The following is a 26,121-nucleotide window of genomic DNA, read 5'->3' as shown; positions in this document are numbered from 1 at the left end:
TTTGTTTTTTTTATAGCTTTATCATACGTGTATGTAATTACAAAACCTTAGTTAAATTGATGAAGAACTTTTGTTTGTTCACTACTGTATTCCTGGACCCAAGAACATGGCTCGCAACACAACAATGCTTAAAAAATAATTATTAAATGAAAGGATTATTGAAAGGATTAAATGAGGTTATGTATATTTTAAAAACTCCTACAAATATTAGCTACAATATTGTTATTATTAAATGGTGTAATAATAATTACTCCAGGAACTGTAGCTCTTCCAAAAGGCTGGGGGCATTCTAAGAGTAGAGATTATCAGGCTGTGGCAGTGCTCTGCATCTAAACCAAGGCGCTCTATAAAAACGGTTAACTAATAACGAGTGACCTTTACTGAGCACTTACTACGGTGTCAGGCAATCTTTGTGGCCTAATCCCATACTCTCAACAAGTTTTTAGAAGGGCATTCATATTCTCTTCATTTTACAAATGAAAGAAACTGAGGCCGAGATTAAGTTGCCCTAGCTAGGGAACTGTAGAGCCAGAACTTGAACACATGACCCCAGAAAGCAGAATTAGTGCCCTTTAACGTTACAGGGTTCTAAGGGAATTCCCTGGTGGTCCAATGGTTAGGGCTCTGCACTTCCACTGCCCGGTGCATGGGTTGGATCCCTGGTCAGGGAACTAAGATCCTGCAAGCCCCATGGGTCAGCCAAAATAAATAAAATTTAAAAAGATATATTACATCAGAATAATTATATTTAAAAAAAATTGTACGTCCCGCTCCGCAAATCTCAAGACCGGCAAAGGTCATGGGTGAGAACCTCCAAGACGGAAATCAATGGGGCCAGGGGTCAGCAGGAAATCGCTACAGGACTCTAAATCAGAGGTTTCTAATATGTCATAGGAAGGAGAGTTACTAAACATAGTTCAATCACATCTCAGCTAGTGGGACCATAAGGTTACCAGGACATCTGTGCAAAACAAAAACAAAAACAAAAACGGAAATGCATAAAAAACTGCGGAGCCCCTAGGGGGCGGCCATGACGAGAGGGGAAAGTAGCGCATGTGCGGCATCCGGGTTCCTCGGCGCGTACTTACTGCCGACGTGGCAGAAGGAGTGGCCTTGGAGCGTGGGGGTGGAACTTCCGGGGGCGACGCGCCGGCCCCCTCGGAACCGGAAGTGGAGCCTGGGAGCCTTGACGTTAGGAACGAAGTCGAACCTGGATCTGGAGCCGGGTGAGGAGTGGCTTCGGGAGGTTGGTGGGTAGGAAAGCAGAGGAGAGGCCGGGGTATCACTGGCCAGATCGGGGTCCTGTCTGAGAAGGAAGGGAGGGGCCCGGGGGCGGGGCCCGGGGAGAGACCCTCACTTCATGCATCCACAATCCAGAATCAGTCCTAGACCCTCCCTTCTCTTCTCCCGGCCCAGATTCCGGCTCCCGCTTCCTGCCCTGAGCCTGTTGAAGGGCGCAAGACGCTCGATCTCCTACTCAGTGGAAGTCTCTCTCATCGCGGCCCGAGAAGCTGGCTTGGCTTCTCGGTCTTGATCCCCAGCGCTCCCAGCCTCCACAGCTCGACTACTTTCAGAGTTCTAGGAAGCTTGCCCCGCCTCCTGGGTTGTCACCCTCGACTGTCCACCCAGAGTGGAGTTGAAACTTGAGCCTGACTCCAAACTCTTGGGTGTGTTTGAGGGGATTATTTCCTCGAGAAGAAGCTCCTTTCCTACCATCCCCACCCCCACACTGACTTTAGAAAAATAAGAGGAGGAGGACATCTGTCAAGCTTAATGTAGTGACCTGTGTGAGGTTTAGGATTTGGAAGAACAGCTCCTGAGATGGCTTTGAATTTAAAGAGTTCTAGTCCAAGAGCAGCTCAGCTTTTCTGTAGTCAAGATGGCCCTACCTAGCAAAGGGGAGAGGCCCATTGTTCCATTGCAGTAGCTGTGAGCTCTTATGCTTCCTGGGTCCCTTCTGTCTATAGGAGAGTTGGAATGATCAGGCTATGAAGAGTAGATGTGATCAGATAGTCCTGTTCTTGGAAGGACCTTGGAAAGGCTCTCCAATTTATTCCTTTGTTGCTGGGCAAGATTGTAATAATTTTGGTGGTGGCCTAGATTCATTACAAGCATATAAGAGCAGAAACAGGAGTGTTGGAGAAGTGCATTGGGATTTGGAATACTTATAGTCCCCTCTGCTAGAAGGATAAGGTGAATGATCTTTTTCCATGAAATCTAACTTTGCCACTGATCTTTGAACTGTTTCCCTAGGTTATTGTGAGAAGTTTTTGTGCCAGGCCTGCACTCAGTTCTAATCTGATACCTTGCTAGAGTTTTGAGCTGTCCTTTACATTTAGTGATTTTAATACTTCAGTTCTAAGGTCCATACACTTTTTTGGTGGGAAGACTGGGGATGGTGTAACACTTGATTTACTGCAGTTTAGCCAAAGAATGTCATTTTTCTAACCGGTTACTCTAAAATTTGTCTTTTGAGGGGGAGGGAATTTAGCCAATCTGTTTTAGACATGTAGTCTGGGTGATTAAAAATGACTAGCACACTAGAGGGTATTCAATTTTGTGGAATGAATGGATGCTAGAGTGAATGAATGGAAAGTGGGAGCATTGTTTCATTTACCTGTAATATCACAATAGTTTATCAGTGGCAGGACTTCTTGTATGACTAGACACTAGAAATCATACCACTGGGGAATGGAGGCTGCTGCTCCATTCCAATGGGCCTATCTGAGGTTGAAATTTATACCCTCTTGGCAGTGACAAAGCATAGGGTTCAGAGTAACAAAATCCTTACTCTGAGGAGGCAGTCTGTCTGCTGTCTGGGGAAGAAAATTACAAAGATCCTGTAGTAGTGTGAGAATGATTAGGCTGATCACTGCCTGATAAGGTCAGTCCTTTTCTATTTCTACTTCCTACTGTGAATAGTGCTCTCTCTTTAGAAAACTGATTTTGACTAATTTCTCTCTTCTCTCTCATCTAATAGGTGAGACCAAGTCGGGGATGCTCTCATAATGAACGTTAACCAGTCAGCTCCACCTGTGCCGCCGTTTGGGCAGCCCCAGCCTGTCTACCTAGGGCATCATCAATCCAGCTATGGTGGGCAACCAGGGCCCACAACCGCCCCCACTTCCTATGGAGCCTACAATGGCCCAGTACCAGGCTATCAGCAAACCCCTCCCCCAGGTATGTTTCCAAGCTTCCTTTGAGCTGAGGAGGGGAATTAGTAGTCTTCAGGTTGGGTTGTATTGCCCTACCTAAGCTGCCTAAAAGGTTGTGGTGACTGGGATGGAGGAACATGAATCTGGCTCTTGGTCACTGAGAGTCCTGTGGGCAGTCTGCCCTTCCCTGTTTTTTTTTTCCCTTTTGGCCGCATCACGCAGCTTGTAGGATCTTAACACCCTGACCAGGGATCGAAACCAGGCCCACAGCAGTGAAAGTGCCGAGTCCTAACCACTGGACTGCCAGGGAATTCCCACCTTTCCCTGTTTTTTTATAAGGTGACTGTGTCTCTGCCTTAAGACATCTAGTGGGAGCACATCTTCCAGGTTCAATGGCAGTTCACTTCCTTTGGGTGTCACCCTGTGCAGCCTCACCTGGCTGCATTGTTCACAGCTGGATGGAAGGGTTGTGGTCGCAGCTCGTTCAGAGCCTGTGACTAGGATTAATTATTTCTGTTGACCTAAAGTCTCTCTGAAATCACTTGTTTCTCATGTATATTGATAATGCCTCTCATCGGACTCAGTTCTATCTATAAATGACTCTGGGACTTGGGGAACTAGTTCATGGATGAAAAGTGTGATGTTTGTGTGCCTGATTTTTGGTGCCTCTCATATCTTTCTGCTGATATCATTCCTTTTCCTTTGTTTGAGTTTCTTTGGCTTCTTAGATATTGTCTAATATCAGGGAAATAAGAGGAAACCAATCTGGTGCTGCCTTAGGATCAGTGTTTGGCTTTTATGTTACTTTTTCATGAAGAGCAGCTGGTAATCTACAGATTATATTATTCATAGGGGTTTTTTAGAAAATGGTTGACAATTGATCTTTGGTTAGGCTAGCTAAGGACTTAGGTATACCAAATGCTTTATGCTTTTTAAAACAGTAAATTCCATAAAGGGATATGGGAAAAAGAAGGCACCAAGGAGGCATAGGTAAGATTTGGGAAATGATTGAAGTTATGACCATTTAAATTATGACTTTGGAAAAAAAAATTGCGAAGTGGTGAGATTAGGTCTCAGGGCTTTGGAGAGCCTTACTCTGGGATGGGACTTTGGCTGGACAGAGTCCACCTCTGATCTATCAAGTCCTGGCTTATCAAGATGGAGTTTGGCATTGCCCCAAGAGGAAGCTCTGTTATTGAGAGGAAAACATATCTGGTTCTTTGATGGCTAGTGAGCAGGTTCAGATTAATCATATTCCTGCAGGCAGGTTCTATAGTGTCTAATCTCTACTGGGGGCAGAGCAAAAGAAAAACAAAAAAACAATAGTTTGAACAGGGGTCAGCAATATTTCCAAAGTGATATGCCAAGTAACTAATTGCTTTCTTCCTGCATCTCATGTGGGAAGGATGCTTGGGGGGAGTAGAAGTAGCTTTGATGGCAGCTCTGATGAGCAGAAAGGATGGAGTACAGCTTTTGTGATGACCTAGTGACAGCAGTAATTGGAGGGCAGGTGACCTGTCCTGACTGAACAGTTGGGCAGGAACAAATTCTCCAACCCGTGGGAATACTTTCCTGAGCCATGTGCTATTGGGAGTGCCAACACTTAGAAATGGCTGAAAAGAAGATGCGTAGGATAAGTAGAATATATGAAGAAGAGGTTGGCAGAATAGTCTTCCTAATATTTATTTATTTATTTTGGCTGCGCCGTGTCTTAGTTGCGGCATGCAGGATCTTCATTGTGGCATGTTTAGTTGTGGCTTGCGGACTCTTAGTTCCGGCAGGCATGTGGGATCTAGTTCCCCGAACAGGGATCAAACCCAGGCCCCCTGCATTGGGAGCACAGAGTCTTACCCACTGGACCACCAGGGATGTCCTGAATAGTCTTTCTAAGAGGTGCCTTTCTTTACAACCTAGTTTAGAATGTTACTTGGTCACCTTCTGTGCCACCTTTCTCAAGTATGCTCTAAGTTTCTGAGTTCTGGAGTGGGATCCTTTCCTTTTTTAAAAAAAAATTGTTTATTTATTTATTTATTTTTGGCTGTGTTGGGTCTTTGTTGCTGCACTCAGGCTTTCTCTAGTTGAGGTGAGCAGGGGCTACTCTTCATTGCAGTGCGCGGGCTTCTCATTGCGGTGGCTTCTTTTGTTGCAGAGCACGGGCTCTAGGCGCACGGGCTTCAGTAGTTGTGGCTTGACAGCTCTAGAGCACAGGCTCAGTAGTTGTGGCTCACGGGCTTAGTTGCTCCACAGCATGTGGGATCATCCTGGATCAGGGCTCGAACCTGTGTCCCCTGCATTGGCAGGCGGATTCTTAACCACTGTGCCACCAGGGAAGCCCCAGATCTTTTCCTTAAAAGAGTTGACGTTTTGTCTAGGGTAAGAACGTTAGACTGTCCTGGATTGAGTGAGAGTGTATGGTGATCATAGGAAGGCCCTACATTTTTGTGGCTCTGGCTACAGCTTGACCTGTAGTATACCTGTCTAGGAGAGTAGAGGCTCTCTGGCTGGGCATCCATGTTCAGAATCTCCTGTAGCTGGAGTTGCATGTTGATGGTGTCCTTTTCATTACCAAGCTATGGTATTATGCTTGTGATATTGCAGTAAAGGTCTGAGCTTATTGATTCTTGCTTTGCATTCCTTGCTCAGGGTGGAGGAGAAAGTTATTTCCCAATTGCTTAGTTTCTCTTCTTTACCCTCAGGTGTTTCAAGAGCCCCACCTTCTTCAGGGGCACCTCCAGCCTCGACAGCACAGGGCCCTTGTGGCCAGACTGCATATGGCCAGTTTGGACAAGGAGATGTACAGAATGGGCCAAGCTCCACTGTTCAGATGCAGAGGTACGTATTTGTTTTTTTTTTTAACATCTTTATTGGAGTATAATTGCTTTACAGTGGTGTGTTAGTTTCTGCTGTACAACAAAGTGAATCAGCTATACATATACATATATCCCCATTATCTCCTCCCTCTTGCCTCTCCCTCCCACCTTCCCTATCCCATCCCTCTAGGTGGTCACAAAGCACCAAGCTGATCTCCCTGTGCTATGCGGCTGCTTCCCACTAGCTATCTATTTTACATTTGGTAGTGTATATATGTCCATGCCACTCTCTCACTTCGTCCCAGCTTACCCTTCCTCCTCGCCGTGTCCTCAAGTCCATTCAGAGGTACGTATTTGGCTCAACCTAAAATTGGTCTGATGAGACTGGAAGAATTAGGAATGTGTGAGGGCCTGTTTACTTTTCTTTTCTTTTTTTTTTTCTTTGCTTTTCTCTTACATCCCTTTTCCTCTTCCCTTCATCTTTTTGTATTTTGTTCTCATTTTTGCAAGTTACAGGTGCTGCTGATGTCCACCCTATGGATTATTGACCCATCTAAGTACCTGGGTTTTTTTCATATTCTTTCTATTTTTGTGAACTTGGGTTTTTTCCTTGACTAGACATATCTATAATCATTGTTATGGTCCTTCTGAGCTTACCCTACGGGAAAAACAGGAGAAAAGAACCTCAGGATTATTTATGTCTCTTCTGACTTCCCCTTTTCCTTTAGATCAGGCACTTAGTAGGACTTATTGGTTAAGTTTGGGTGTGACCAGTTATGAAAGGAAAGATACTCAAAGGAAAACTACGTAAATGATGAAAACTTTGGTGGTGCATGACTCAGTAAACCCCTGTCTTTGCATGGAAGTCCATTAAAGGAGGGCAGTCATCTCTGTTGGAATGCTGTTTGTTTTTTGGTAAACAAAGAATAAAGTATAACTACGCATAGGGTATGTGGTAGTGGAAGAGTCACTTAGTGACATTTTTATTAGGTGTCCAGAACATACATTTTTAACATTGAATGTAAGCCCAGAGAAAGAGGCTAGGAAACTCTCCCTAACCCTCTGTGTTGGAAAACTCTGAGAAGCAGTATAGGGAATTCATTAGTTCATTCATCCACTTAAAAATATTTATTTTGTACTACTATGTGTCAGATGTTGTTCTAGAGTTTGGAGATAAAGCATTATCAAACAGATCAAGTCTCTGCCCTCGTGAGCTTATAGTCTCATGGAGTACACAGAAGATAACAAGTAGTCAAATGTAAATAAGAAATTAAACAGGGCTTCCCTGGTGGCGCAGTGGTTGAGAGTCCGCCTGCCGATGCAGGGGACGTGGGTTCGTGCCCCGATCCGGGAAGATCCCACATGCCGCGGAGCGGCTGGGCCCGTGAGCCATGGCCGCTGAGCCTGCATGTCTGGAGCCTGTGTTCCGCAACAGGAGAGGCTACAACAGTGAGAGGCCCGCGTACCGCAAAAAAAAAAAAAAAAAAAGAAATAAAACAGAATAAGGATATTGAGAATGAGTAGTGAGGAGGTAGGAAGCCGTTTTAAATACATTGGTCAAGGAAAGCCTCTCTGAAGTGATGTTTGAAACCACAGTGAAATGATGAAGGGAGGTACCCAGAGATCTGGGGGATGAGTGTCTTAGATAGACGGAACAATGGTGCAAAGGCCCTGGTAGAGAAATTAATTTGGTTGATGTGAAGAAGAGCAAGAATGCCAGTGTGTCTAGAGCAGAGTGGAGAGTGGAGGAGATAAAGTAGGTACATAGGCAGGAACCATATCATGTAATGCTTTCTAAGCCATAGTTAGAAGTTTAAATTTGATTTTAGTTGCAGTGGGAAGCCGTTGGAGAGTTTTAAGCTGGAGAGTAACATGTTCCCCATTTATTTGTTTGTTCGCTTATGTGATGGATCTTTTCATTGTAATGTAAAACACATACACAAAAACCATACAAAACAAAGGTATGGCTTGGTAAATTTTCATAAAGTGATTACAATCCAGATCAAGAAATAGAACTCTGCCACGCACCCCTAAAACCCCTTCCATGTGTTCCAGTTCAATCATCGCTCTCTCCCTCCCCCCATAGGTAACCATTATCCTAACTTTTTTTTTTTTTGGCCATGCGGGATCCTGGTTCCCCAGCCAGGATTCGAACGCATGCCCCCTGCAGTGGAAGTGCGGAGCCCTAACTACTGGACCACCAGGGAATTCCCTTCCCTATCCTAACTTTTTTTTCTTTTTTTTTTTTGCGGTATGCAGGCCTCTCACTGTTGTGGCCTCTCCCGTTGCGGAGCACAGGCTCCGGACACGCAGTCTCAGTAGCCATAGCTCACGGGCTTAGCTGCTCTGCGGCATGTGGGATCTTCCCGGACTGGGGCACAAACCCATGTCCCCTGCGTTGGCAGGCGGACTCTCAACCATTGTGCCACCAAGGAAGCCCTATCCTAACTTTTATAGTAGCCACTTTCTTGTGTTTTTTTAAAATAGTTTACATCCAAAGGTACATCCCTAGACACCACAGTTTAGTTTTACCTATTAAGAAAAAACAACTTGATGTGTCTTTTAAGTCCATAGGTTCCCTTTTTATCTCTTTCTTTTTCTTACTGTTTATCTGTTGAGGACTCCAAGCTAATTGACCTGAAGAGTTTCCCACAGCCTGGATTATCTGGGTTGTATATTCATGTTGCAGTTCAGTATTTTCCTTTTTCCTTTGTATTTCCTGCAAATTGGCAGCTGAATCCAAAGACTGGATCCAGATTTGATCCCTGTGGATAGGATGGAGCAAGATTTTGAAGGCACATAATATCTTTTTTTATATATAAATTTATTTATTTTATTTTATTTATTTATTTTTAGCTGCATTGGGTCTTCATTGCTGTGCACGGGCCTTCTCTAGTTGCGGCGAGAGGGGGCTGCTCTTTGTTGCAGTGCGCGGGCTTCTCACTGCGGTGGCTTCTCTTGTGGTGGAGCACGGGCTCAAGGTGCGCGGGCTTCAGTAGTTGTAGCTCACGGGCTCTAGAGCGCAAGCTCAGTAGTTTTGGCGCACAGGCTTAGTTGCTCCGCGGCATGTGGGATCTTCCCGGACCAGGGCTCGAACCCATGTCCCCTGCATTGGCAGGCGGATTCTTAACCACTGTGCCACCAAGGAAGCCTGGCACATAGTATCTTTTTTTTTTTTTTTTTGCGGTACGTGGGCCTCTCACTGTTGTGGCCTCTCCCATTGCGGAGCACAGGCTCCGGATGCAGAGGCTCAGCGGCCATGGCTCACAGGCCCAGCTGCTCCGCGGCATGTGGGATCTTCCTGGACCGGGGCACGAACCCACGTCCCCTGCATTGGCAGGCGGACTCACAACCACTGCGCCACCAGGGAAGCCCCACACATAGTATCTTGATGTCTCTCTTTTTATGATGTTACTAGTTGTTGATTCATATGTATGTTAATTCACTGGGTTTACAAAATGGTGATACTCTAATTCTTTTGTTTTCCTCATTTATTTGTTTGAATACCATTTTAGACAGTTCTTGTCATCTGTTATTTGGTTACAGGTTGTGCAATTCATGTAGAATAAATGCTTGACTCTTTACCTTTATTTCCTAGTTTATAGGGAAATGAGTTGGTTCTCAGTTATGTACAAGGTGACCAACTCTTATTTTTAATATCATTATGAATTTATAGTTTTAAACATATTTGATGAGTTTCAAATTACTACAACTATCATCATTATTGGAGTATAAAGTGTCCTGTCTTTGACCAATGTGAGCCTCTTCAAGTTGATTCCTGAGTCCTTTTGACATGACCCTAGTAATCTTTAGGTCTAATGAGATGTTTCACGCTTATCTTGTACATTTATATTCTAGACCAGGAATTACCCAGTTTTCCAAGAAATCCTTTATTTTTTTGGTGAGAAATGTTATTTTGTGACTATAACCTGGGCACTAGGAATGTTCATTGCTGCCTGATTGGTCACTTCCTAGGCCTCTTCAGTGGACGTAGCTAAGAAATACATACCTATATATATTAAAGTTACAATACCTCATTAGTTTAAATACGTACTTTCAGTTCAAATTCAAGACTACAGAACCTTTACTTAACCTCTTCATTATATCTGTATCTCTTTTCTTCCATACCAGGAGTCTTGATTCTCAAGACTGTGGGGATGATGGAATTTGAATATTGGAATATCCCGCAGTTTCTCATTTATTTTATCCCTTATTATACACAACAATCTCAGTATAACAATACTAATACTATCACAAATGTGATTAGTAAAAACATTACTTTTTAAAAATTTTGCTTGTGCTCTCCTCATTCTCTAATAAGTAAAACAAATATATTTATTTTAAAAAAGAGGTCACTTTGCTGAATTCAAGAGTAGAAGTAGGGAATCCTATGAGGAGGTTATTGCCGGTAGTTCAGGTAAGGGATGATCTTGGCTTGGTTTAGGATGGTAGTGGTAGAGGTGGTAAGAAGCAGTCAGATTTGGGATATATTTTGAAGGTAGAGTCGGTAGGATTAGATGTGAGTTAAGAGAGAAAGAGGAATTCTGGATGTCTTTTAACCTGTTGACTTAAGCAATTTGGTAAATAGTGCTATTTACTGGGATGAAGAATATTTGAGAAGGAGCAGATTTGGGGAGTGAAATGAAGGGTTTTATTTTGTACATTATAGGTTTAAGAAAGCTACCAGCTACCAAGTAGAGGTGCTGAATAGGCAGTTGTATATGGATCTGCAGCTAAGGAATAATGTCAGGACTGGAGATACAAATTTGGGAGTCTTCAGTATAGAGACATTATTTAAAGCCATGGGACTAAATGAAATCACTTAGAAAGTGAGCATTGAGAGTAAATAGTAGAGATGAGGACTGAACCTTGGAGCTTACTGACATGTAAAAGGCAGTCAGAGGTACTTCCCTGGTGGTGCAGTGGTTAAGAATCTGCCTGCCAATGCAGGGGACACAGGTTCGAGCCCTGGTCCCGGAAGATCCCACATGTTGCAGAGCGTCTAAGCCCGTGTGCCACAACTACTGAGCCTGCGCTCTAGAACCTCCAAGCCACAACTACTGATCCCAGGTGCCGCAACTACTGAAGCACGTGCTCCTAGAGTCCGTGCTCCGCAACAAAGAGAAGCCACTACAATGAGAAGCCTGCCATGAAGAGTAGCCCCTGCTCGCCCACGTACAGCAATGAAGACCCAACGCAGCCAAAAAGAAATAAATGAATAAATAAATTTATTTAAAAAAAAAAAAGGCAGTCAGAGGAGGAGCTATCAAAACACAATGAAGGGGCTTCCCTGGTGGCGCAGTGGTTGAGAGTCCGCCTGCCGATGCAGGGGACGTGGGTTCGTGCCCCGGTCTGGGAGGATCCCACATGCCACGGAGCAGCTGGGCCCGTGAGCCATGGCCGCTGAGCCTGTGCGTCCGGAGCCTGTGCTCCGCGGCGGGAGAGGCCCCAACAGTGAGAGGCCCACGTACCACAAAACAAACAAGCAAACAAAAACACAATGAGGGACTTCCCTGGTGGTCCAGCGGTTAAGACTCCATGCTCCCAATGCAGGAGCCTGGGTTCGATCCCTGGTCAGGGAACTAAGAGCCCTCATGCTGCAACTAAAGATCCCATATGCCACAACTGAAGACCTGGCACAGCCAAATAAAACAAACAAACAAACAAACACACTGAGAAAGAGCAGTAGTGAGGTAGGAGATTAGCCATGACAGAGTAGCATCCTGAAACTAGGTGAAGAGAGTATTTTAGGAAGTCAAGAGAATAATCAGCTGTGTCATTTGCTGCTGAAGGGTGAGATGTAGACGAAGAATTGACTGTTGGGTTTGGCAAGGTTCGACATCATTGACAGATGTAGTTTCAGTGGAGATATGAAGGCAGGTGAAAGAATTTCAGCTGGTAAGTACATTAATGTAACCTAAAACCCTTCTGCCACAAACATCTAGAAAGGGGAGAGGAAATAGAAACAATTCTTTTTTTTCAAATACATAATCAAGCTTAAAAGAAAGAAAGTGAAATCCTCAAGTGCCAGAGACAAAGTGGGAACTGAAAATCAGAGTGGTTTTCAGTTTTCAGTGATTTTCAGACTGGCTGCCTGTGGAGAGGGTAGAAATTATTATCTTGAGAACCTGCAGGCTTAAGTTTAAGGGCAGAGCAACTAAGCCTGTGCGCCACAACTACTGAGCCTGCGCTCTAGAGCCCACGAGCCACAACTACTGAAGCCTGCGCCTAGAACCCGTGCTCTGCAACAAGAGAAACCGCCGCAATGGGATGCCCGGGCACCGCAACGAAGCGTAGTCCCCGCTTGCTGCAACTAGAGAAAGCCCACGCGCAGCAACGAAGACCCAACACAGCCAAAAATGAATAAATAAATTAATTAATCAATTTATTTAAAAAAACACACAACAAGATACTCCTGTGTATCCATCAGATTGGCAAAATTAAAAAGTCTGACAGTACTAATTATTGCTGAGCATGTGGAGTATCAGGAACTCTCATCCACTGGTGGTCAGATGCAAATTAGTACAACTACTATGGGAAAATAACTTGGAATTATCTGTTAAAATTAAAGATATGCATATCATATAAACCAGTAATTTCACTCATAGCTATATGCCTTAGAAAAAACTCGTGTGTATAAACAAGTTGAATATATGATTGAATATAGCAACATTATTGATAATATCCAAAAATTGGAAAACCCCCAATATCCATCTGTAGTAAAATGCTTAAGTAAATCATGGCATATTTATTTAGTGGAATAATATTTAGTGATGAAAGAGAATGCTAAATGCAACAGCATAGATGAATTCATAAACATCGTTGAACAAAAGAAGCAAACTCAGAGTATGCACGATGTGATTCTGTTTACAAAAGTTTAAAAACCTGACATAGGTGAATTATATTGTTTTAAAGATAAGGGAACAATTATCAAGAAGTTGGGAAAGTAGTTATCTTTGGGAGAAAGGAGAGGGCTGTGATGGAGGAGAGGCACACTGGGCCTTTGGTGTATTCTATTTCTTGAATTGCTTTTCGGTTACATGGGTTTTTGTATTATTCAGCAGTACGTATATGTTTTATGTATTTTTTTCTATTTATGTTATATTTCACAATTAAAAAGTAAAGTATTGATATATTGGACTAAGAATTGGGTCTGGGTTCTAGTTCTAGAATAGTCTGCTACTTATACCCTTAGTGTCTTAGTTTTCTATCTGCTCTGTTTCCCTCATTAATTTGCTGTGAGAATTAAATAAAGCACTTAGAGATGCTTTGTAAATTATAAAGCCATGTACAGATAAGGTGTTGGTTTATTGTTACTATGGTATGTGATAGAATACTACTGGGTAGTGGAGAGTATTATCCATGTTAATAGAGTAGTACCATGGAATATAATTATTTTGACAAAGATTTATGAGCATCTGCCATGGGGCTAACAGTATGTTTGTTGCTATGGAAGACAAAAAATGCAAAGCCCAACAAAGAGCTTAGGGAGGTAAGTTTCACTAGCGTATTGCCCAGAAAATACTAGTTAAATGAACAAATGAAAAGTGTGAAACTGCAGAACTATTAGAAGCTGACCAAACATAATAAAGTTCTAGTTATTTAGTAGAGACAAAATAAGCAGGAAGGATAAATCAGAATTTCAGTTTAACAGGCTATCGTTGTGAAGAATTTGATTCATTGTTGAAATCCCAGAAAGAGCTTGTTATGTATAATAATCTATGTTATAGATTTCTGCAGTAACATTACTGTAAAACACTGTTGCAATTGCTAGTTGGTATACAATGATATTGGAATGATTTTGAATTTATATTTTAATATGCCATCTGATACCATAGGAGTATTCAAGACAGTTATCCAAGTAACGAGGCTTTGCTAGATAGACCCAGCTAGAAGGCTACCTGGTTTATGTCCTGTTTGTCTAGTCCTTAACTCTGGTAGAGTTAGCATCATCTTTCTGCTTAGCATAGAATGCCAGACTTAGCTGACCTGCTCTTCTAATCTTAAGGATATTTCTAACATCTTTCCCAGGATTAAGTGATACTTTGGTTTAAAAGTTAAACAATCAAACTGCATTTGTTTGAGCCCACATTATTAAGCTCCTGTTGTGTTAATGCTTCTGTGCACCTTCCCTTCGACTCCTTCAGTGCTTCAGATTACAGAACTGAGGTGGTTTGTCAACAAAGGATTAAGGCAGAGGAGGTGATAATCTAACTAGCAGAGTAAATAATACTCTGATCTGAGGGTGTTCAACACATGTTTTTGGAGTGAACCTAATGGAAAACAAGGTTTGCCATGAATAATCACAGTGTAGATCATGAGGAATGTAATTTATTCACACATATATAAAAATGTGAAGCCATATAAGAGCCCAGATGAGAATAAGATGCTGTAAAACAATATAGTTTCCTATATGATGTGGAGCTCCTGCCAACTTTGAAGGGTATCTCAGCCCACTAGAAACCTCTGCCTTCCTTCTCTTCGCAGGCTCCCTGGGTATCAGCCATTTGGGTCAGCCATATTGGCCCCTGTGGTCAGCCAGCCAGCTGTGCTTCAGCCCTATGGCCCTCCCCCAACAAGTGCACAGGTGACGGCTCAGCTGGCCGGAATGCAGATCAGTGGTACTGTGGCCCCAGCCTCTCCACCTTCAGGGCTAGGCTATGGTGAGTAGCTGTGACCACAGGAATACTGTCCCCTTCTTTTTAGAAGCATCAGACTCTGGGGCTATACCTGAATCCCTTTTATTTCTTGTGCTTCTGAGCCCCAGCAGATGGGAGAAGTCATTCCTGCCCCTCATGTGGAAAGGAAAGTGATTTACTGAACAAGGAGGCAGAATGACTGGGGTTCTGACTCTACTTCTTCTACTTCTCAGGCCCACCAACATCGCTGGCCTCAGCCTCAGGAAGTTTCCCTAACTCTGGTCTGTATGGCTCCTATCCTCAGGGCCAAGCTCCTCCCCTTGGCCAGGCCCAGGGTCATCCTGGGACCCAGCCTCCCCAGCGATCTGTCCCACTACAGGCCTCCAGCTTCACACCCCCAGCTTCAGGGGGTCCTCGGATGCCTTCGATGACTGGTCCTCCCTTGCCTGGACAGAGTTTTGGGGGGCCCCCAGTGAGCCAGCCCAACCACGTGTCCTCACCTGCTCCTCAAGCTCTGCCCCCTGGCACCCAAATGACTGGGCCCCCAGGACCACCACTACCACCTATGCACTCCTCCCAGCAGCCAGGCTATCAGCTGCAACAAAATGGTGAGTTTTTCCCAAGGTCTACCTAGGAGCCAAATGCTTTAGCAATTCACGTGTTTTTGTTGTTGTTTTTATTTGCTTTTAGTATTGTTTGCTAAGTGGTGAACTAGATAGACAGCTTCAGGGTATTATTACTAGGATCTGGGGTTTATAAGATTTTTTTTTCTCTTAGTTCAGGTAGTGTGGGCTTTCTCTGAATGGTCACTACTGTACCTCTCAATTCTACATTTATAGGAGTCTAGTAATTTCCGTGAGGCCTTAAGAAGAGATAGAGAAGGAATAATTTGTTCATCAACCTTGTGTCCTTGTCACTTAGGTTCCTTTGGACCAACCCGGGGCCCTCAGTCCAATTATGGAAGTCCCTACCCAGGAGCAGCCACTTTTGGAAGTCAGCCTGGGCCTCCTCAACCATTGCCTCCTAAGCGCCTGGACCCTGATGCCATCCCGAGCCCTGTAAGTAGATACTTATGTGGTCCTGGGGAAGGTGCTTGTGGCTGCCAGATAAGTGAGTCAACCTAGAAGAGATGTTTGCCTAGGCTTTTCTGATTTTCCTTTTCGTTCATCATCTTGTAGGTGTAGAATCTAGATGTAATTTTTGACTCTTTAACTAGAACTTGAAGTCCCAGAAATCTTCTGGGGGCACTTTTACTTCATAGCTGGGCAGGAAAGGAAGGGAAACCAGGAGTGATCAGCAGTATCAGTAGAGCTCTGGGTTGAGTGCTGCATTCTGCCGCTGCTGGACAGAGCACGGTAACCTCTGCTCTTCTGTGGAGTAGTGGGTGGGTCCAGGTCTTGTCCTCTTAGATCTAGTAGGATAGCAGTCTTCTTAACGGGTAGAGCTGGTGGAAATTCTCTGGTGTTAGGTGGTAAGAAAAGGAAAGCCTCTCTGGATTCTCTCTGCCCTTATTTGGACAGTGTTTTAGGAGGAAGCCTCCAATACTTTTGTTTGTTAGCCTGCTGCTGTGTGGATGGGGAATAGTGATCTACAATTTCAAGGGCGATGTGGGGAAGTTGCTTCTCCCAGGAAGAGGGTGAATCTCACCCTTAGAGCCATCAGAATACTCAGGCCTTCCTCATCATACACAGAATAGAGGCTGGTACTGTATTCCCAAGTGGAGGCCACTTTATAGTTCTGTCTGCAACATTTGCTATGTCAATTACCTCACCATGCTTAGCCATTGTCATATTCCATTCTGTTCTCTTCCCTCTTCCTTTGGGGAACTATCATGGTGAGGGACCCAGTTGGCAAAGGGGGACTCTAGAGGATTAAGCAGTCCCTCTTTCCTTCTCCCTCCTTTAGTAAGAAGGAGAGTCTGGTTGGATGTGAGGCTTCCTTCAGCATTAAGAATAGTTCTTACATGGGAGGCTTGGCCTTTTGGAGGGAACATCCCTCTTCTTCCTTCTTAAAATTTCTCCCATTCAGCCCCTCTGTATAACCCCTCTTGCCTCCTATTTGCCCCCTTCCTTATCTTTCTACATCATAGCCTGAGCCATTAAAGGCTCTTTTTTGGCCCAGAAACATTTGGAATTTCTGATCTGGGGGGGCCTGATTTCAGCAGTATGAGCTGGGCTCCATGGAGTTAGTATGAGCTAACTCCATGAGTTAGCTGTTCATGTCTAACTCATCAGGGCTGAGAGAAGTAACATCTGCTTCTTGTTCTTTTGTCTCCCTCCCTGTATTCCCCTGCTGCCTTTATTATTAAAACACTAAAAGCAACTCAATGAGCTGCCTCCTCAGCAGAAAACCAGACACAGAATAGACCCTGATGCCATTCCTAGTCCAGTAAGTGCAGGGGGTGGGTGTGTGTGTGTCATCCCTGTGTTAATGTCACCCATGCATGCCTGTGACCTCATCTTCACCTCATCCACCATGTCCATCCCTCCGCATCCTCTTCCCTTAGTCCTTCTAGACCCTTGCTTTTACAAGCTAGAAGGATGTGCATGCCTCGAGTCACCATATAATGAAGAAGTAGCAAGCTGTTAGCAGTGCCTTTAAGTATGGGATGGTAGAAGGTCAGGATCGAAGGGTGGGGTCAGATGGCATATTAAGCTTTGGTTTTAGTCCTGCTGGCTCCTCCAGGAGCCTGCGTGTGACATAGGATGGAACAGGACAAAACTGAACAGTAGATCTTTCCCTTTTGGGTTTGATTTGTCTACTGCTTATTGTAGAGAAACATGTGGGTAGGTGGCTACTAATGTACAAATTTGGGAAGCTCATTTCTTACGGGGAGGGGTCAGCTGGTTTGGGAAAGTGTGGGCCACTTTCTCATCTGGAGAGTCTGTTTGACTCTGATATATTTCTAAGCTTCAACTCTTTCTGCTATGGGATACAGAGTCTTATTCTCCCTTTACTTTTTCTGGTTTTACCAAACCCATCTTGAAGTAACTGACCAAAGGTTATCAGCCTGCATGAAGGTCTGATCACCAGCTTTGCAAAATCTTTTTTTTTCCTTTGCTGGGTCTGTCAAAATGTGGGGGACTGAGGATTGGGCTATAATATCCTCTTCTTCCATATTTACACACTGATGCTTACCTGAAAATAAGGCAGCATCTACTTCCTCACCTTACCTGATCATTTCCTGCTGTGTAATCCTCTCCTCACCCTGTCCCTTCTACTTTCATTGAGTGTAGAGTCATTCCAGGTAGATTTCATTTTTACATGTTTACCGTTGTCTGTTCCCCTGCTCTGATTCAGAATGTGTCTTGGGAAGAGAAGGGGAGGCAGAGGCTTGATGGGGGAGGGAAGTGGAATCTGATCACGTTTGAAGGCTTGTGATAAGAGCTGGAGCTTTCCTGGAGTAGGTATTATAACAGGGTGATCACCATTTATTGGGATCAGGGCGATTCATAAAGAAGCCCTTTCTCAATGTTGCCTGTCCAGCATGTTGCTGCTGACTGTGGAGTGGAAGATTGGTATTACAGCATTTTATATGATCTCCTAAAGGAGAGCAGGCCTGGTGCATGAGGCGTGTTCCTTGGCAAATTATTAGTTTCTGTGCTGCAGCTCCAGTGTTTCTTTCTCCTGGCTCTCTGCGACCTGCTACTCCCTTTTCATCTGTCACTTCATTCATTTCACCTCTTCCCTACAGATTCAGGTTATTGAGGATGACAGGAACAACCGGGGTTCAGAGCCATTTGTTACTGGAGTGCGGGGCCAGGTGCCACCCTTAGTCACCACCAACTTCCTCGTGAAAGACCAAGGTGAGAAGGGCATTAATTACTCCCTGCGGGGACTTTTTCTCCAGCATTATCAGCTTATGGATGGGGCTTTGTCAGTCTTTAATCAGAGACCAGTCCCTCATTGGTCTCTAGGGGGAAAAAGGCACCATCAGCTCTCGCATTTGTTGGGATGATGGGGTGGATTGGCAATGGAGAGCCAGTGTCTGGAGTGATTCTGTGATCTGACTCAGCTTTTCTCCCTCCGCTTCAGGGAATGCAAGTCCCCGATACATCCGATGCACATCCTATAATATCCCTTGCACATCTGACATGGCTAAGCAGGCTCAGGTGCCCCTAGCAGCTGTCATCAAGCCGCTGGCAAGGCTGCCCCCAGAAGAGGTGAGTCAGGGAAGGGACTAGAGTATAATGAAAGGGAGGAAGGGAGGGGGATTGGGGAGTGAGACTTCTTCCTAGATGTGATTCTGGCAGTCACAATGGAAGAAGTCTTGGTTGGGTGGGAGGGGTGAATATCTTCAATAGCTTTCTATCACAGGGCCCATGCCTGAAGGGGTGGTAGGGATGAGAGTAAAAGCCCAAGAAATTGCTGGATGGGAGCAGAGTCCACAGGGGAAACACATTATGGAAAGAGTCAAGGCCAACTTGTAGGGGAGAAGACAGCTGGTTGCAGGAACGTCTCATAGCATGGTCATCTCCAGATGATTAGAAGCACATCATTCTGTTTTTTCTTGTATGCTGTCCTGTCATCCCAGGTAAGTCGAGATGTTAGGACAGCATATTAAGGAAAAAGGTAGATTAAGATCCAGTAGTCCTTCTTACCTGGTTTGGGCCATGATCTGTCACCCCAATCCCTGGAATCAGCATTGAAAGAGAGAGAGCTTGGCAGCTGCTCTGCCAGGCCTTGGTAGGATACCCTCATATTCATGCCTAGCTTAATGAACTTGGGGTGGATTTCTCTGTAACTGGATACTCACGGCTCACTTTACATCCTGTTTCTCTGTCTTGTTCTGTGTTTTTCTCTTTCTTTTTTCCTGGGTCTCAGTGGGGATGGTTGGACACTTGGCTGCTGGTCTCTTATCTGTAGGGTGACATCTGCCTGGGCGTCAGTAGGCTCACAGAAATCCAGGGATTGGAGAGGACAAATGTCATAGATACTTTGTTGGGAAAGGAGGTAGGAGTCAAGATCCTAGAGCAGGAGTGAAGGGGATTGAAGATTGGGCCAGAAATGCGAATCCTGGGTAATCTCTGGTTTTCTCCTCATACATCCATGTCAGCCCCTGGCTTGTTTGGGCCAGTTCCACAGTTGCTCTTCTCTTTCCAGAAGAAGTGAAATTCTAGAGATGAGGAGTAAGGAGAGGGGACTATAGAATTTAGACTCTTAGGGACATTCCTTAGAGACATTTGACATTTGTCCTCGTTCCCCTTCTCTCTGCTCCCTCCCCAGGCAGACTATCTGAGCCATGCCCTTCTCCCTCCAGGTTGTTCCTCCTCATCTGTTGCCACATATAGCTCCCTGCTGTAGCTTCCCTCTATGTCTGAGCCCCTCCCCTTTGCTCTTTAGGCTTCACCGTATGTTGTCGACCACGGGGAATCTGGCCCTTTGCGCTGCAATCGCTGCAAAGCATACATGTGCCCTTTCATGCAGTTCGTTGAGGGAGGGAGGCGCTTCCAGTGCTGCTTTTGCAGCTGTATCAACGATGGTATGTTCACAGAGGCTGGGGTTGGGGGGGATCTGGATTGCATCTTCATTGTTCTCTTTCTAGTTAGATAGATGAGGGTCCGTTGGTTCAGGAGTTGGGGAAATAAGGCGCCTGTGGGGATGTGGGGCAATAGAGTGAGCTCAGCCAGGACCCAACTAAGATTGAGCGTGGACCTTTGAGTAACACTCTGCCCTACTCCCCACAGTTCCCCCCCAGTATTTTCAACATCTGGATCATACCGGCAAACGTGTGGATGCTTATGACCGTCCTGAGCTGTCCCTGGGTTCTTATGAATTCTTGGCCACTGTAGATTACTGCAAGGTGAGGGAAGGTAGCGTGGGGAGCAGCAGTGGGTGGACAATGAGACAGCTAAGACTTGCTGTGGTCATTTCCCTCACCCCGTCATTGTCCCCTTTGGTGTTGACTTCTCTCTAGTCAACTGACCTGCTTACTAATACCCCTCTCCCACCCCCGCCACCAACATTTCCTTCCTTTGCAGAACAATAAGTTCCCCAGCCCTCCTGCCTTCATCTTCATGATTGACGTCTCCTACAATGCCATCAGGAGTGGTCTTGTTAGGCTCCTCTGTGAGGAGCTCAAGTCATTGTTAGACTTCCTGCCTAGGTGAGAGTTAGGAGCCGAGGTGCTTCCTTTGGATAATGATGCCTGGGGAGGGGACTTAGGGGTGGGTGGCTGGGTTAACTCAGCACATCGTGGATCCTGATGTCATGAAGTTGGGTGGTGGAGAAGTTGGCAACCGTGGGTAACAATGTCACCTTCTACAGGGAGGGCGGGGCAGAAGAGTCAGCAATCCGCGTTGGCTTTGTCACCTATAATAAGGTGCTCCACTTCTACAATGTGAAGAGCTCATTGGCCCAGCCACAAATGATGGTTGTATCTGATGTGGGTGACATGTTTGTGCCACTGCTGGATGGCTTCCTGGTCAATGTCAATGAGTCTCAAGCAGTCATCACCAGGTAGGAGTTAGACTGTGGGGGTAAAGCAGGGGTGGGGTGGATACAACCACAGAAGGCCAGAGAGTTGAGCAGAGCGTTCAGCAGATGTACAGAGGCTGTGCCTCAGGAGTTCTCAGAGTCTGGGGGCCAGATGACTCTTCAGGGAATTGAGGGATTTGAAATTTGGATAGCAATTTTGATTGCCTCCTATCACCTATCTCTTCAGCTTATTGGATCAGATTCCAGAAATGTTTGCAGACACAAGGGAGACAGAGACAGTATTTGCCCCAGTTATCCAGGCTGGGATGGAGGCTCTGAAGGTAAGGCTCGAGTCCCTGGCAGCCACCTCTGCAACACTGTCTTCTGACCATCTTACCCCCTAGGATACAACCCCTGTATCTTCAGTGATTGATGGCTGTGCAGTGAGTCAGCTTGTCTGACATAGTTGGCACTGAGTAAATGACGAGGGAAGGGATGAATGAATAATGGATGAATAAAGGAAAGAATGGACAAGTAGATCTCTCTTCTTTTCTAGGCTGCTGAGTGTGCAGGGAAGCTCTTTCTGTTCCACACCTCCCTGCCCATTGCAGAGGCCCCAGGGAAACTGAAGAACAGAGACGACAGGAAGTTGATCAACACAGACAAGGAGAAGGTGTGGGATTGGGAGCTGCGGGGAGGACTTTCTATTACAGAGGAACATGCTGTCTATTCACAATGCAGTACTCTTAACTTTCTTGAGGGAGACTGGGACTGGATCCTCTGCCCTTTCACATGTCACATCCGTGACTGCCAACCTTCTCCACTGCTCCCACACCTCTACCCCATCCCAAAGCCCTTGGTAGACTTTTTTTTTTTTTTTAAGAGACTGTTCTGTTACTATTACAAACTGAGAGGTACATCTGAAGTCTTACGTGTCCTTGAATATCCCATATTACATATACAGCATATACAGTTCTCAGGCAGGGTGGAACTGGGATCTTTGAACATTTTTTTCCTGTTCTTCCCCAGACTCTGTTCCAGCCTCAGACAGGTGCCTATCAGACCCTGGCCAAAGAGTGTGTGGCCCAAGGCTGCTGCGTAGACCTCTTCCTCTTCCCTAACCAGTATGTGGATGTGGCCACGCTCTCTGTTGTACCCCAGCTCACTGGTGGCTCTGTCTATAAATACGCTTGCTTTCAGGTACGGCATGGGACTCTGGGTGGCAGGTGGAAGCAGGACTGGGAATGCCTGCCTGCATGTGGAGTGGCCCCTTAGCTGCTGACTCATTAATAGGAATAGCGTTGGAGGAGAAGACTGCACAGTGTACAGAAGAGAGTGTGGCAGTCAGGAGCACGGGGCTTGGAATCAGTCCCGGGTTAATATTCTGGCCCTACTATTTACCAGCTGTGTGACCTAGGATAAATTACTTAATTATTCTCTCCTTTGTTTCTTCATCTACAAAATGGGATTTTTATAGTTATTAATTAGGATTTATCATCAGGATTAAGTAATTATATGTAAGGCACTTAATGGGATACCTGGCATGTAATATGTAATAAGTGCTTAAAAGCTATCATTATCATCAACATCATTATCTTCACTGTTACTGTCATTATGATTCTGCAGGCTTGTAGAGTGGAGGGGGTGCAGGGAGATTGTTTATATGTAGTCAGTGATGTGACTCTGAGCCTGGGGGGATGCAGGTGGAAAATGACCAGGAACGGTTCCTGAGTGACCTGCGTCGGGATGTACAGAAGGTCGTTGGCTTTGATGCTGTGATGCGGGTCCGGACAAGCACTGGTCAGTCCTAGTTGGAGAAGAGCAGGTGGGGGGGGCTCAGTCTGGAGGGAGGCACCTGTCATACCTTTAGCCCTGTCCATGTGGCCTCAGGTATCCGTGCTGTAGATTTCTTTGGGGCTTTCTACATGAACAACACAACAGATGTGGAGCTGGCTGGGCTGGATGGGGACAAGACGGTGACTGTGGAGTTCAAGCATGACGATCGGCTCAATGAAGAGAATGGAGCCCTCATGCAGGTAGGGGACAGGAGGCAGGGGTTGGGGAAGAAGTGTCCGCAGTCATATCACTGGATATAAACAGGCTGTAGGGAAGGGGGTGAGGGATGGGTAGAGAAGACTAGAAGAGGCTGGAGAAGGGATGGCTCATGTCTGTCTTCTAGTTTAAGAATATAGCAGAGGCAGTTTTCCAAGGGCTATGCTGAGGGAGGGGTGTGAATTCCCCCTTTCTCCCTTCCCCTAGTGTGCCCTGCTCTACACCAGCTGTGCAGGGCAGCGACGGCTCCGCATCCACAACCTGGCCCTCAACTGCTGCACTCAGCTGGCTGATCTGTATCGAAACTGTGAGACTGACACGCTCATCAACTACATGGCCAAGTTTGGTGAGGGCAGAGGCAGGGCAGGGTGGGATTGGGGCTAAGAGAAAGGTCCAGGATGGTCAACAATTCAGCATTCCTGAGTGGGTGTGATGGTGGGAAGGCGCATGTGATGGAGTGGCTGACCATTGACTGTGCTGTCTCCCTTTCCCATCCAGCATACCGGGGGGTCCTGAGCAGCCCTGTGAAGACTGTTCGTGACACTCTTATCACTCAGTGTGCCCAAATCTTGGCCTGTTACAGAAAGAACTGTGCCAGCCCTTCCTCTGCAGGACAGGTAGGGCAAGCATATTGGTGGAGGAGTTGTTGGGATACATTTTTGCATTGGGAGGGATTTCTCATGATTATTGACTTTGTTTTGATAACCCCCTTAGTTGATCCTTCCTGAGTGCATGAAGCTACTCCCAGTTTACCTGAACTGTGTATTGAAGAGTGATGTCCTGCAGCCTGGAGCTGAAGTCACTACTGATGACCGGGCCTACGTCCGACAGCTGGTTACCTCCATGGATGTGGCTGAGACCAATGTCTTCTTCTATCCTCGGCTCCTACCGTTGGTGCGACTGAGTGCTGGAGTGTGAGACATTGTAGTGAGAAAGGGACATCATAGGAGGACGAAGGGAAGGATTAATATTATCTGTGTCTGACACTCATGAATTTTTTACCTATCTTATCTGATGTAATATTTTCATACTGAGAGTTACTCAGGTGCTTAGCTTTCTGAAATTTCGTGTGTATGGGGGTGGAGGATGGGGGTGTGGGTGGGCAAATGAGTCTTATGGTCCTTGGTAACCGTTTGCCCCCTTCCTTTTGTCTAGACAAAGTCTCCCATTGAGAATACCACTGAACCACCAGCAGTTCGAGCATCTGAAGAGCGTCTAAGCAACGGGGATATATATTTGCTGGAGAATGGGCTCAACCTCTTCCTCTGGGTGGGAGCAAGTGTCCAACAGGGTGTTGTCCAGAGCCTCTTCGGTGTCTCCTCCTTCAGTCAGATCACCAGTGGCTTGGTGAGGGCAGGGAGTCAAGGAGAATGTGGGTGTGGAAGTAGACTCTGTGATATGAGTTAGGAGCCAAGAAAAGTGTGTTCATTCCCTTAAATAGCAGGGTACACTTAGAGAGGGAGGGTGCTGTCATTCTTCACAGGCTTCCATATTTCAGATAATGCATAAATCTGTGCTGTCCCATCTTCACTTCTGGATTCAGCATACCTTACCATAAGGATAAATGAATTTTGTGTTCCAGAGTGTTCTGCCAGTTCTGGATAATCTACTGTCCAAGAAGGTGCAAGGCCTCATTGACAGTTTGAGGGCACAGAGATCACGGTACATGAAGGTAACACTGATCCGGACCTGGATTTCTTACCTTGTCAAGTCCTCACTGGGAAGGGGGATGGGGAGTAAGTGACTAGATAATGGGATTTTAGGGCATGTTTAATTCCCTTTAGCCCTGCCTCATGACCCTGTGTTCTGGCCATAGCTTATTGTGGTGAAACAAGAGGACAAGCTGGAGACACTGTTCAAACACTTCCTGGTGGAAGACAAGAGCCTGAGCGGCGGAGCATCCTATGTGGACTTTCTCTGTCATATGCACAAGGAGATTCGGCAGCTACTGAGCTAGAGCATGTGGTAAACAGCATAGGGTCCAGGCCAGCTTCCAGAAAGTACCCCAGGACAGCAGAGAAATTGGGACAGTTCCATATATTATAAGTCATATAAGCTGACCTCAGTCTCTTTGGGGGGAGGGGGAGGTATAAGGAGACACCTTCTTTCTGGGCTCAAGTATCCTACCACTCTGTCATGTCCTGCTGTTGGAAGGTGCCCCTGTCCCCTCACTTTACCATTTTCCTGCTAATCCTGTCGTAATGAATGTAGTTTCTCAGTTCACTGTATATGATTTGGTGTTGGGGGATTTGGAGCCACCCAGACCCTGATAATATTATGTGTCCCTTTGGACCAGCCTCCAAGAAGAGAAGGGCAGACAGGAAGGAGTGAGGATCCCAGGGTATTACAGGGGAAGGGGCTGCGAAGTCAGCTCATTGTCATCAACAACTTCCTATATTAGGGATAAACATACTTACAGGTGCACAAGAGCTGGGGTATAGACCATAGATGGTAGAGAGAAAAGTGGTCAGTCTTCTTGGGCCTGGAAGTCAACAGCCAACTCAGAGTGACTGAGGGTGGTTGATTAGCTTTCTTGCTCTGCTTCCACTGATCTTTCTCTCTCCTGAAATGATTGGTGATCACTTGGTGAATAGAGGCACGTAATCAGAAATGAATGAGCCTGGGAACAGAGTTGCAAAGTATATTAAGACCTGGTAACGGTATCAGCCTCCTTTCCAGCGGGAGAGGCCCCAACACTGGATGGTTCTGTAGGGAGCCTGGCCATCGACCTGCAATACCTCACAGAGCCAGCCCGCATCCCACTCTGAGCTCCCGCTGGAAGCACTGCTCTCCAAGCTGGAGGCTGTTGGGGAGAGAGGCAGAGGTGTCTAGTCTCTCCTGCTAGGACACCACTCAGGCTTTCGTACTGACAGAGTGGCTGACAGTTATCTTCCAACCCCACCTAGCTGGGGCAGGACAAGGGCTAGGCTTGATGGTGGCCAGGCTTGCCTGCTCCCAGCCCGGGACGCCCCTGCTCTGGACCTCTCATTTCTCTTCGTTGGTTTATTTTTCAATGCATCTTTAATTTGTAAAGAAATAAACTAAATT

General features: G+C 45.7%; 1 protein-coding gene across 3 annotated transcripts; it reads left to right on the top strand.

The window, feature by feature from the left end:
* The first annotated feature begins 1,139 nt into the window (after positions 1 to 1,139).
* SEC24C (SEC24 homolog C, COPII coat complex component) lies at positions 1,140 to 26,121 on the top strand. Of its 3 annotated transcripts, none has more exons than XM_060034785.1 (24): positions 1,140 to 1,226; positions 2,981 to 3,180; positions 5,852 to 5,987; positions 14,453 to 14,628; positions 14,838 to 15,212; positions 15,526 to 15,662; positions 16,924 to 16,992; positions 18,299 to 18,410; positions 18,640 to 18,767; positions 19,948 to 20,086; positions 20,292 to 20,407; positions 20,586 to 20,710; positions 20,872 to 21,063; positions 21,269 to 21,362; positions 21,578 to 21,694; positions 22,051 to 22,221; positions 22,725 to 22,821; positions 22,912 to 23,057; positions 23,281 to 23,419; positions 23,572 to 23,690; positions 23,788 to 23,967; positions 24,229 to 24,420; positions 24,656 to 24,745; positions 24,890 to 26,121. In XM_060034785.1, exons 2-24 carry the CDS (start codon positions 3,009 to 3,011, stop codon positions 25,028 to 25,030), a joined length of 3,363 nt encoding a protein of 1,120 aa, XP_059890768.1. In that variant the 5' UTR covers positions 1,140 to 1,226; positions 2,981 to 3,008; the 3' UTR covers positions 25,031 to 26,121. The 3 variants fall into 3 exon arrangements, with proteins under 3 accessions (XP_059890768.1, XP_059890770.1, XP_059890769.1); XM_060034786.1 differs by lacking the exon at positions 1,140 to 1,226 and adding an exon at positions 1,251 to 1,667; XM_060034787.1 differs by lacking the exon at positions 16,924 to 16,992.

The sequence above is a fragment of the Delphinus delphis genome, chromosome 16 (assembly GCF_949987515.2).
Source record: "Delphinus delphis chromosome 16, mDelDel1.2, whole genome shotgun sequence".
Classification (NCBI taxonomy): Eukaryota; Metazoa; Chordata; class Mammalia; order Artiodactyla; family Delphinidae; genus Delphinus; species Delphinus delphis.
This window is presented reverse-complemented; position numbering and strand designations above follow the sequence as displayed.